The following is a 12105-nucleotide window of genomic DNA, read 5'->3' as shown; positions in this document are numbered from 1 at the left end:
TAGGGCTCGTAGACTTTACCTGGCCAGTTTCTTCGACTGATTTCTGTGACTTCATATTTCTTGATGTTATGTATTTGTACCATTTTATACAAGAAATAAAATATTTTACCGAACTCATGGTTACTTATTTGGTAGGTACTTTTATTTACAAAAAATTAATACGAATTTACAGGTATCTATGTAGTTTTCTCTTCTTTCAAAACTTGGAAAGCTCAGAAAATTTTCCTGCCATTTCCAAAGTGACGACAGTTTTCATTTCCTTTTTCTTACCTATAATTTCTTGAATCTCCTCTAATGTTTTTCCTTTAGTTTCTGGCAAAAACAAAACCACAAAAATTAAATTAACAGCGCAACAACACGCGAAGCCAAAAAACGGTAAGTACATTCCAAAGTTATCTCTCATTATTTGAAAGAACTTGGAAAAAAGTGATGCCAAAATACAGAAATAAACTTCGGAGACACACGAAGCCAATCCTTTAACATTCGTAGGGAAAACCTCCCCCTGCATCAACAACGGTATTGGTTGAGCTCCTAAATGAAAAATTACCACAAATCCAATCAGTGCGATCACTGGTACAAAATTAAAAGAAGTGGTATCAATATCAGTAAAATCTTTCATATAAAAGTAACACCCTTCAATGAAAAGACAAATTCCTGAACCGACCAAAGAAGCAATCATAAGAGGTCTTCGTCCAGCTTTATCAATGACTATCGAACATACCGAAGTCATTATAAACTGAATGCTCACATAAAGAATTGTTGCTGCAACTGGTGGAAGGAACTTCCCAGATTCATTGAAAATTGCGAGGGTGTAGAAACTAATGGCGGCAACACCACTCATTTGCTGGCTGTTTCGCGCGATGACCATGATACCCAAACTCTTCAGATTGCTCTGTTTAGTAAAAAGTTGTAAAACGTTTTTGTTCTGTTGATTTTGATCCTTGACGACTTTCTGGAGTCTTGTCAGTTCTTCCTCAACGTCGGTGCGGCCTCTTAGTTTTTGTAAAGAAGCGCGAGCAGCGTCCATGTTTTCCTTCATTATTAAAAAGTACGGACTTTCCGGCATCCAAGTGAACGTGATGAGAAGAAGAAGAGGAAGGATCAGACTTAAAGATGCAGTTAAGGTTATACTTAGAAAAGAACCCACGATGTTAATTAGAAGCATTCCGAAGATCCACGTGGCTGAGATTCCAGCGCCTAAAAAACCGCGAATTTGGGCATCAGCAATCTCTCCTATATACAATGGGATTACTGTGAATGCTAGACCATCAGCTATACCCGCACAGAATCTAGCAATAAACAAATATATTGAAGATTTAGCGAAAACAATCAGGAGCCAACCCACGGAGTATGGAATAACAGTTAATAAAACACACTTCTTGCGTCCAATTATATCGTTGATTGTTGCTGCCATAAAGCAACAAGGTATTTGAGCCACAACTTCCATTATAATTATCCAGGAAGCTTCATCATTTGTTAATTGAAAAGGGGTAGAATTTCCGTTGGTGTATTGTGGAATTGATGGCGATGGCCATGCATAATGCATGCCACCTGTTACCATAGCCAACAATGCTAAAATATTAAATAATGTGTTCATAAAATACTTGCAATAAAATGAACTCACCGGTAAATGTAGTTAAGTATTGGTATAAACGAGAAGAATTATCCATGACGGTTTAGTTGTAGTGAAATAATTATTATGCGGAGAGTCATTGACAAATATTTTGTAATTCAACACAAACACCTAAAAATAGATAAGATGATAATTACTGAACTTTGTTCGGTGTCTTAATTTAACACATTTGAGACGAGAGAATCTTATATAAAAAAATCGTAATATTTGTGAAAAAGTTATTAGTTTATTAGACTTCTAAAATTTTCAATAAAGCAGTGAACCAAGAATTAGATAAAAAAAAAACAAAACAAAAAGTCGTTACCTTAAGTCGGTCGCATTACCATTAAAATGTTTTTTTTGTGCAAAAGTCAAGGAATTTAAAAGTCTGTAGTGCACCTTATCTATATACAGGGTGGGCCAACCAAAACGAAACAGAGGCGTTTTGAGGCACTTACTGGCGGAATTTCAAAAAACCCGAGACAAGTCAATTTTAGTTGTGAGGGGGACACACAACACACGTATTTACAACTTTTTGCAGTCAACTCCCTATGAGGGGTGAAATTAACCCCTTTCATTTTTAAAGATAGGTATAGGACATGGCACTTTATTTGAAAGGTCTATTGAAGATCTTTACAGTAATATTAACATTTTTTTTATTTCTAAGCCGTATAAAAAAATATTCGAAAACAAAACTGGGGCATTTTAAGGCACTTACTAGTGGAATTTCAAAAAACACTGAGACAGGTCAATTTTAGATGTGAGGGGGACACACAACACACGTAATTACAACTTTTTGCAGTCAACTCCCTATGAGGGGTGAAATAGACCCCCTTAATTTTTAAAGATACGTATAGGACATGGCACTTTTTTTGAAGGCCCATTGGACCTACCTTTACAATGATATAATTATTTTTTTATACCTAACCCCTATAAAAAAATATTAGAACTAAACAGTTGCGATGAATTTTCGTACATATCTATCAACATAACCAGGCATGTATAGCACTAAAATACGTACATCTGATTTCAAAAACAATAGAAATTTTGTATTTTTTAGAATAATCCTATTAACAGGGTGGAAATCACCCCAAAGTTGAAAAATACATTCTAACAAAAAGGGCAAATAAAAAAAAATTATATCACTGTAAAGGTCTTCAATGGACCTTTCAAAAAAAGTGTCATGCCCTATACCTATCTTTAAAAATTAAAGAGCTTAATCTCACCCCTCAAAGGGAGTTGACTGTAAAAATTTGTAAATACGTGTGTTGTGTGTCCCCTTTACAACTAAAATTGACCTGTCTCAGCTTTTTTGGAAATTCCACCAGTAAGTGCCTCAAAACGCCTCAGTTTCGTTTTCAAAAATTTTTTTATAGGGCTTAGAAATAAAAAAAATATTATATCACTGTAAAGGTCTTCAATAGAGCTTTCAAATAAAGTGCCATGTCCTGTATCTATCTTTAAAAATGAAAGGGGTTAATTTCACCCCTCATAGGGAGTTGTCTGCAAAAAGTTGTAAATACGTGTGTTGTGTGTCCCCCTCACAACTAAAATTGACCTGTCTCAGGGTTTTTTGAAATTCCACCAGTAAGTGCCTCAAAACGTCTCTGTTTCGTTTTCGTTGGCCCACCCTGTATATGTACGTAATAATTATGCTAGAAGTAAATGTTAAAACGTCTTTTAAACGACAATCGTGACGAATAACTTTGACAATAAAATTTGTTGGAAGAAGGTACCTATTCAGGCCCGAGCCGTCCATATGTGCAATGCGTGCCTTGCACGCGGGCGGCCACTCATTGGGGGCGGCCACATAACCGGTTTATTAAAAAAATATTCAAAACAAAAAAATTAAAAAGCCCAAACAAAAAAAACGGTCAAATTACAGATATATTTCCGATTATTTTTATTCATAGCTTTAATATGTTGTATATCTAGAACTACTCTATGACCAATTTCGTTGCAAACTGCCATAAAAGACATTCTTTTCTATTATATTTCGTTTCTCTTATTCATTGTGAGAGCATTTAAAAACAAAGGTACGTGCAAATCAGTTCTGAAATTCAGCAAATTTTTGTGTGAATTTTTAATTGTCTCAAATGACGCTAATAAAAGTGCAATTTTAACGTGCAACAAATAATATTCTTTGAATATCGAGTTGCTTCCGTTGGCATGTTTTTTAAGTCAGTGCCTAAGATATCCAGGTGTCCGGAAAGTGGCGCACCATCTTGAAAAAGGGTAATTGGATGGTTCCCGAGAGTACCAAAAAGGATTAAAATAAAATTAGAAAAATGACAAAATTGCTAAACTGGTCTCTCAATAATTTCTAGTCTTCAAAGTCATATTCAAAAATATTGTTTAATACTTTTCAGCCATTATTTCACGAAATTTTTTTCGATTTTTTTGCATCTTGCCTCTGCACAAAATGTTCTTTACGTAACAAATTCATTTGAACGTGAAATTATTGCACAAAAATTGTTAATTTTGGAATTAAACTTTTACTCTTCAATCCATCAGATTCCAAAAAATTGAAAGCATGGATTTTTTTAAACATTTGGTGATTTATGGCATTGTCCGATGATACGCTGCACTGGTGTGCAACTTTCCAGACACCTGTAGTTAATAAGATAATAAATAATAAGAAGTGTAAAGATATAATTTACAAAATAAAGAAAATTATTTATAATTAATAGGCAAATATTTCTAATTTCGGGGCTTGGTTTACCGAAGGTAACTTAGGGCCAGTTTTATAATCGTCGCTTAAAGGCGGCTTTAACTAAAGGTCTTTTATTAAAGTATTGTTACAACAATTTGTTTCTATAGCAAAAATTCGTTTTAAATTTTAAATGAATGATTATGAAACTGGCTCCTGGATCTTTAAAATTTAATAATTATTAATTTTGGTGTTTAAACGACCTGGTTGTTTTTTTGCTAATCAACTGTGGCCAATCATCAAATTAAATACGCAATTAAGTGAATCTCAATGTAAACTGGCCTATCATTTATGAAAATTTCTGGAAAATTTCAAAATTTTATAGAATGGAAAATAGACACATACAGACAGCAATACGAAACCAATATTTTAAAACAAAAAATGTTAAAGGCGAAGCACGAAAATCGGTAGCCAATCACGATCGTTGAACGTTGAACAGTGAATTTTGGTTAATTATAATTACATTATTTTTGTTTTTTGTTTTAAAATTTTGGTTGAGTACTGTATGGGGGGGGGGGAGATAGGGGCGGCACATTAGGTTCGCAAGTTCGCAAGAAGGTTTCGGCTCGGGCCTGCCTATTACTGTAAAGATAGTAACGAAATTACTTCCAATTTACATTTTAATATGTAATTATTTACAAAAACAAACAATTTTTATATTTCCAACTCTACTTCTTTGGAGAGAAATCCGCGCAAACCATCTTGTATCTCCTCCAAAGTTTTCCCTTTTGTCTCAGGTAGAAAGATTATCACAAAGATCAAATTAACAACACAACAACACGCAAATCCAAAAAACGGAACACACATTCCGAAATCATCTCGCATAATCTGGAAAAACTTCGAAGTGATAGAGGCTAAAATACAAAAATATACTTCTGAAAAACAACACGCTAAACCCTTCACGTTTGTTGAAAAAAGTTCGCCTTGTACTAACTGCGGAATGGGTTGAGCCCCCAAATTGAAAATTATCACAAAACCTATCAGTGCTAACACTGGTACATAATTAAACATATTAATATCAACGTCCGTGAAGTCTCTCAAGTAATAATAACTCCCTTCGATGGAAAGACAAATCGATGAGCCTATCAGTGACACTACTAGAAGAGGTCTTCTTCCGGTTTTGTCGATGAGAAATGAACACACACAGGTGGTAAGACACTGGAGGGACACGTAGAGAATCGTAGATGCGAGAGGAGATAAGAAATCACCCGCTTCACTGAAAATTGCCAAAGTGTAGAAGCTGATGGCGGCAACTCCGCTTAACTGTTGGCTGTTTCGGATGATTGCAACAATGCCCAAGCCCTTACGATTGTTCTTTTTCGTGAAGAGTTCCAAAGCATTTCCAGCTTCTTTGGTTTCGTATCTGATCGCTCTTTGGAGTCGGCGTAACTCCTCTTGAACGTTGTCAGTTCCTCTCAGTTTTGTCAAAGCAGCGTGTGCACCCTGTATGTCTTGTTTCATGATCAAGAAGTAAGGGCTTTCGGGCATCCAAATAAACGTTACCAGGAATAGAAGTGGTACGACTGCACTTATGAGAGCTGTTATTGTGATGCTCAAGTAAGAGCCCATGACGTTTATAAGCAACATTCCAAAAATCCACGTTGCTGATATAGCCGCCCCTAAAAATCCTCTAATGCTGGGTTCGGCTATTTCCCCAACGTATGGTGAGATAACTGTGAACGCTAGACCATCGGAGATACCAGCAAAAATTCTTGCCACCAGCAACATTTCTATGGAAGTGGCGAAAGCAATTAATAACCATCCGACGAGGTAAGGCACGCCTGAAACCAAGAGAGTTTTCTTGGGTCCGTAGATATTGTTCATTATTGCTCCTATAAAACAGCACGGAATTGGAGCTATAATCTCCATGATAATAATCCAAGAGCCTTCATCTTCTGTCATTTGAAAAGATGTGCTGTTTCCAGAGGTATACTGCGGTATTGATGGTGAAGGCCAGGCATAGTGCATACCACCCGCGACTATTGTCAAAAGGCCTATAAACTTTCATTTTAACAAAAATCAAAATAAAAACGGCATTACCAGTGAATGTTGCTAGGTATTGATAAAAACGTTTATTTTCCTCCATTGTCAGGCTCTGGTGTCACATCTTTAACTGTTTCACCTTTCACCTTTGCTTTTGTACTCTTTTTGAAGACAATGTCGGTATCTGTTAAGTATAAAGTCAATAAACAACACTAATAAAAAGTGTAAAATAAATTCGGATAACAAAGAAATAAGAAACCTGACATTGAAAATTACAAATCCTTGGATATTCGGAGGTAACGAGACAGCCGAAACAGACTTACAAAAGAAAAAAGGGGGGATAAATCATGGATCATTTTCTTACAACAATATTTACCTTTTGTTCTTTACAACGTCTTGTCAACATTTAATTTTTGTGTTACAAAAATTGTTCACTGTACTCATTGAGACTTGTAAATATTTTGAAATTTTTAAAAGAACACGACTAAAAAGCGAACAAGATTTAACTAAAATTACACCGCTTGTCCTTGTGATAAAAACCCGAGCGTGCATATTTATAGATAGCATTCCAATTATTATTCACACGATAAAAGAGAGAGCATCCAACAAAAATTGTATGTCCAATTTAGTGGTTTTCCACAATTAAAAGTAAAGTGAAAAAACAACAAGCCCCAGAAACTGCAGTTTTGTAGTCGGAAAATAGCCCAGTTATAAATCCAGGAAAACGTGTTAATAAAATGCAATTTTTTTCCAAGATTAAATTTTCCAAAATAAAATAGAAATCTTATATTCATGTGCAAAATTGAAATTTCGTACAGTAATTATTTGAATTCAAAATAATACACCGAGGGCCGGTTTAGAGAAGTTAAATCATTAATTTCGATTAAATACATCATCCTAAAGTGACATGTGATCGTTTTACCGGCAATCAAATGTCAGCAATTCGTAAATTAGTTGCGAGATTAACTTAATTTCAATTAAATTTTTGTGTAAACCGGCCCTAAAATTTTTTCGAAAAAACATATAAACAAACAAAATGAATAAATTTACAGAACTAACAATAATAAAAAACAAAATGGTGGATGCGCCCTAATAAATCGCCAATAAAAATTTCGTCAAACAATTTAATTACATGTAGGTGCTATAAATAAAGAGCATTCACATGCATTGCGATGCAGCATGCCAACTAAATCTAAAAAAATCCAATGTTTACCATCTTATTTCAATAAAAAGCGTATAAATTGTACGTAAATAAATAAACTTGAAATAACAAAGTTGAATTTTATATGAAACCTAAATGATTACAACGTAATTTGTTCCTAGTTTTGTTATCAATTTTAATCTAATTCTTTTGCACATAGTAACAATGTAAAATACGAGGTGCAAAGTTCATGGCGCTGTTTACCTGTTAAACTATTTATTTAAGAATTGTATGTATTGTTTTAAGATTTAAAAACTAAAAAAGTATCTGTAGTATCTTTTAGTACATTTATTTACAAAAAATAAATAAATAAATACGCATCTAAAGCTCAGAACATTTTCCTACTGGTGCCAAAGTGACCACAGTTTTCCCCTCCTGACTTTTACTAAAAAGTTCTTGAATTTCCTCTAACGTTTTTCCCTTTGTCTCGGGCAAAAACAAAATCACAAAAACTAAATTAAAAGCGCAACAACACGCGAAGCCAAAAAACGGTAAGTACATCCCAAAATTATCCCTCATTATTTGAAATAACTTTGAAAAAATTGATGCCAAAACGCAGAAATAAGCAACTGAGATACCAGAAGCTAATCCTTTAACATTTGTGGGGAAAATCTCCCCCTGTATCACTAACGGTATTGATTGAGCCCCCAAATGAAAAATTACTACAAATCCAATCAATGCAACTAATGGTACAAAATTAAAAAATGTAGTATTAATATCAGTAAAATCTTTCATGTAGAAGTAACACCCTTCGATAAAAAGGCAAATTCCTGAACCGATCAATGAAGCAATCAGAAGAGGTCTTCGCCCAGCTTTATCGATAACAATCGAACAAACCGTAGCCATAACAAACTGAATGCTCACATAAAGAATTGTTGCTGCAACTGGTGAGATAAAATTCCCAGATTCGTTGAAAATGGCGAGAGTGTAAAAACTTATGGCGGCAACACCACTCATTTGTTGGCTGTTTCGCGCGATGGTCATGATACCCAATCCCTTCCGATTGTTTCTTTTAGTGAAAAGTTGTAAAACGCTTCTGTTCTCAAGATTTTGGTTCCTGATGACTTCCTGGAGTGTTGTTAGTTCTTCCTCAACGTCATTTTGCCCTCTTAGTTTTTGTAAAGAAACGCGAGCGGCGTCTATGTTTTTCTTCATTATTAGAAAGTATGGACTTTCCGGCATCCAAATGAAAGTGATGAAAAGAAGAAAAGGAAGTAACAGACTTAAAGATGCAGTTAAAGTGATACTTAGAAAAGCACCCAGGATGTTAATAAGCAACATTCCGAAAACCCACGCCGCTGATATTCCAGCACCTAAAAAACCTCGAATTTTGGGGTCAGCAATCTCTCCTATGTACGATGGAATGACGGTAAAAGCTATACCATCGCCCATACCAGCACAAAATCTAGCAATAAACAATTCCAGTGATGATTTAGAGAAGATAATTAACAGCCACCCCACGGAGTATGGAATAACAGTCAATAAAACACACTTCTTGCGTCCAAGTACATCGTTAATACTTGCTGCCATAAAACTACTAGGAATTTCAGCCATAACTTCCATTATAATTATCCAGGAAGCTTCATCACTTGTTAATTGAAAGGATGTAGAATTTCCATCAGTGTATTGAGGAATTGATGGTGATGGCCAGGCATAATGCATGCCCGCAGTGACCATTGTCAATAAAGCTGCAAAATTGTGTGGTACATCAAGTCATGTTAATAAAAATTAACTCACCGGTAAATGTAGTTAAATATTGGTACAAACGACAAGAACTATCCATCACAGTAAACAGTTTAGTTGAAATAAACTTTGAAGATGTGCAAATGTGTGTAATTCTGGTCAAACACATTAAAACAGATAAAATGATAAAATTCATGAACTTTGCTCGGTTTCATAATTTTATAGTTTCAATTAAAAAAAAAGAGTCGGCTCAAGAAACCAACAAATTTCCTTGCTTAATACGTGTAGGTTTGTATTGTTATCTTACGAAAAGCACTATAAATAAAACATATTGCACTTTTTTGATAAGTACATTTATTTACAAAAAAATAAATAAGTACGTATTTATAAAAAAATATAAGTTTCACATTTTACGTCGTCTCACTTTGTGGACAGCTCATAAGATTTTCCTTCTGGATCCAATACAGTTTTCACTTCCTTTTTCCTACCAAGAAATTCTTGAATCTCCTCTAATGTTTTTCCTTTAGTTTCTGGTAAAAACAAAACCACAAAAACTAAATTAAAAACACAACAACACGCGAAACCAAAAAACGGTAAAAACATCCCAAAGTTATCTCTCATTATTTGAAAGAACTTTGAAAAAAGTGATGCCAAACCGCAGAAATAAATCACTGAAACACAAGCAGCTAATCCTTTAACATTTGTAGAGAAAACCTCACCCTGCATCAACAACGGTATTGGTTGAGCCCCTAAATGAAAAATCACCACAAATCCAATCAGTGCAACCACTGGTACAAAATTGAAAGAGGTGATGTCAAAACCAGTAAAATCCTTCACGTAAAAGTAACACCCTTCAATAAAAAGACAAATTCCTGAACCGGTCAATGAGGCTATAAGAAGAGGTCTTCGCCCAGCTTTATCGATAATTATTGAACACACTGTGGTCATTATAAACTGAATGCTCACGTAAAGAATTGTTGCTGCAACTGGTGGGATAAAATTCCCAGATTCGTTGAAAATTGTGAGCGTGTAGAAACTGATGGCGGCAACACCACTCATTTGCTGACTGTTTCGCACGATGGCCATGATCCCCAAACTCTTCAAATTACCTCTTTTAGTAAAAAGTTGTAAAACATTTTTTTTCTTTTGATTTTGATTGCTGACGACTCCCTGGAGTTTTTTCAATTCTTCGTCAACGTCACTTCGACCTCTCAGTTTTTGTAAAGAAGCGCGAGCAGCGTCTGTGTTTTTCTTCATTATTAAAAAATACGGACTTTCTGGCATCCAAATGAAAATCATGAGAAGAAGCAAAGGGATTGTTAAACCTAAAGCAGCCGTTAGCGTAATACTTAGACAAGAACCCACGATGTTAATGAGCAACATGCCGAAGACCCACGCGGCTGATATTCCAGCACCTAAAAAACCCCGAATTTTGGCATCAGCAATCTCTCCTATGTACGCCGGGATGACTGTGAATGCTAGACTATCACCCATACCAGCACAGAATCTCGCAATATACAATTCCACTGAAGATTTAGCGAAAATTATCAGCAGCCACGCCACGGAGTATGGAATGGTGGTCAAAAGAACACACTTTTTGCGTCCAATTACATCGTTGAGAGTTGCAGCGATAAAACAACATGGTATGGGAGCTATAATTTCCATTATAATAATCCAAGAGGCTTCATCCCTTGTTAATTGAAAAGACGTTGAATTTCCGTCGGTGTACTGAGGGATTGATGGTGAGGGCCATGCATAATGCATGCCACCTGTGACTTGAGCCAACAGTGCTGTAATAAATGCGTGCATATAAAATAATAGTAATGAAATTTAATTAAATGTAATAAAAATAAAAATGTAATAATAAATAAAATTAAATTAAATGTAATAAAAATTACTTCACCTGAAAATGTAGTTAAATACTGGTATAAACGACAAGAATTATCCATTACGGTAAACTTTTCCGTTCAAGATTAACAAAATGGTGAATGCGCCGGGGCAACACGCCAAAATGTATAATTATTCGTCTTTAACCTTTTCACTGCGCAATGTTTTTTGGAAAATTTTGTAACTGTGCGCGGATTGTCAGCTTCTGCGACAATATACGTTCCGAGCAGTTGATCGCTGTTTTGCCTTGGCGTCTATTAACGTCTTGAGCACTTGTCCGATTAACTAGTTTTAAAAATGTTCATAGAGATTTTAATTTTCCACAACGTCAATATAAATATTAAACAAGGTAACATTGAGATGAGAGCTGATTATTATGGTGATATTACCTGGCCCTTAGTTCGGACCTACTTTTAAACTGCGTGGATAAAAAAATGCATGGAATAGATTTCAAATGAATTTTAGTCGTAGACGGATATATACGTTCTGAGCAAGGAACGGTAAAAAAAATGTATTTAAAAAAATTAAAGCTATTGTGACTGTGTATTCCTAAGAGGTAGATAACCATATTTGCGTCTTCAAAAAATTATGTTTTGAGCAGTTGACCACTTCTTAATCAATGCGAATATATACGTTCGGAGCAGTTTGAGCGAAATATTATTTTGCGGATTTTTCCGGGCCGAGCAGTGTAAAGGTTAAATGAGTACATATAAAAAATATTAGTGAACCCTTTCAATACTAGTTCGCAACTGGAACCACGCAGCGTCCCGACTATACATTATAAAAAATTCCGTTGTTTACCGACCTACAAACTTCTTTCAAGGAAAATTGTCATAAATTTTATTAAAATAAATAAATGTAAATTATACAGCCAGAAACAAAAAAACTTAGAAGTCAATGTCATCTCATTGCAGCATGTTGTAAAACCCCACTTCGAATTTGCAATCTTACGTTTATTTTTTAGTGTCATTTTAAAAAGTTTTAATTTTTTATTTTCGATATTTCCAGCATTACAAAGACCTGATTGTA

The 12105-nt window shown here is 34.9% G+C and overlaps 4 protein-coding genes across 4 annotated transcripts; all 4 read right to left on the bottom strand.

The window, feature by feature from the left end:
• Positions 1–64: 64 nt before the first annotated feature.
• LOC148169982 (facilitated trehalose transporter Tret1-like) lies at positions 65–1999 on the bottom strand. The gene is made up of 3 exons (XM_088043834.1): positions 1938–1999; positions 1625–1744; positions 65–1572 (listed from the first exon to the last, which is right to left on the bottom strand). Exons 2-3 carry the CDS (start codon positions 1668–1670, stop codon positions 197–199), a joined length of 1422 nt encoding a protein of 473 aa, XP_087899960.1. The 5' UTR covers positions 1671–1744; positions 1938–1999; the 3' UTR covers positions 65–196.
• A 2919-nt stretch (positions 2000–4918) lies between these two features.
• LOC148169981 (trehalose transporter 1-like protein) lies at positions 4919–6845 on the bottom strand. The gene is made up of 3 exons (XM_088043306.1): positions 6682–6845; positions 6363–6489; positions 4919–6316 (listed from the first exon to the last, which is right to left on the bottom strand). Exons 2-3 carry the CDS (start codon positions 6406–6408, stop codon positions 4977–4979), a joined length of 1386 nt encoding a protein of 461 aa, XP_087899432.1. The 5' UTR covers positions 6409–6489; positions 6682–6845; the 3' UTR covers positions 4919–4976.
• Positions 6846–7827: 982 nt separating this feature from the next.
• Positions 7828–9289, bottom strand: LOC148169980 (facilitated trehalose transporter Tret1-like). Its single transcript, XM_088044247.1, has 2 exons — positions 9244–9289; positions 7828–9194 (listed from the first exon to the last, which is right to left on the bottom strand). The coding sequence occupies exons 1-2, from the start codon at positions 9287–9289 to the stop codon at positions 7828–7830; spliced, it is 1413 nt and encodes a 470-aa protein (XP_087900373.1).
• A 320-nt stretch (positions 9290–9609) lies between these two features.
• Positions 9610–11138, bottom strand: LOC148169979 (facilitated trehalose transporter Tret1-like). Its single transcript, XM_088044245.1, has 2 exons — positions 11093–11138; positions 9610–10979 (listed from the first exon to the last, which is right to left on the bottom strand). Exons 1-2 carry the CDS (start codon positions 11136–11138, stop codon positions 9610–9612), a joined length of 1416 nt encoding a protein of 471 aa, XP_087900371.1.
• Positions 11139–12105: the final 967 nt, after the last annotated feature.

Source organism: Gnatocerus cornutus, chromosome 8 (assembly GCF_029298725.1).
Source record: "Gnatocerus cornutus isolate USDA-ARS CGAHR chromosome 8, icGnaCorn1.1, whole genome shotgun sequence".
Lineage (NCBI taxonomy): Eukaryota > Metazoa > Arthropoda > Insecta > Coleoptera > Tenebrionidae > Gnatocerus > Gnatocerus cornutus.
The sequence above is the reverse complement of the archived record's forward strand: the minus strand, read 5'-3'. Positions and strand labels throughout refer to the sequence as shown.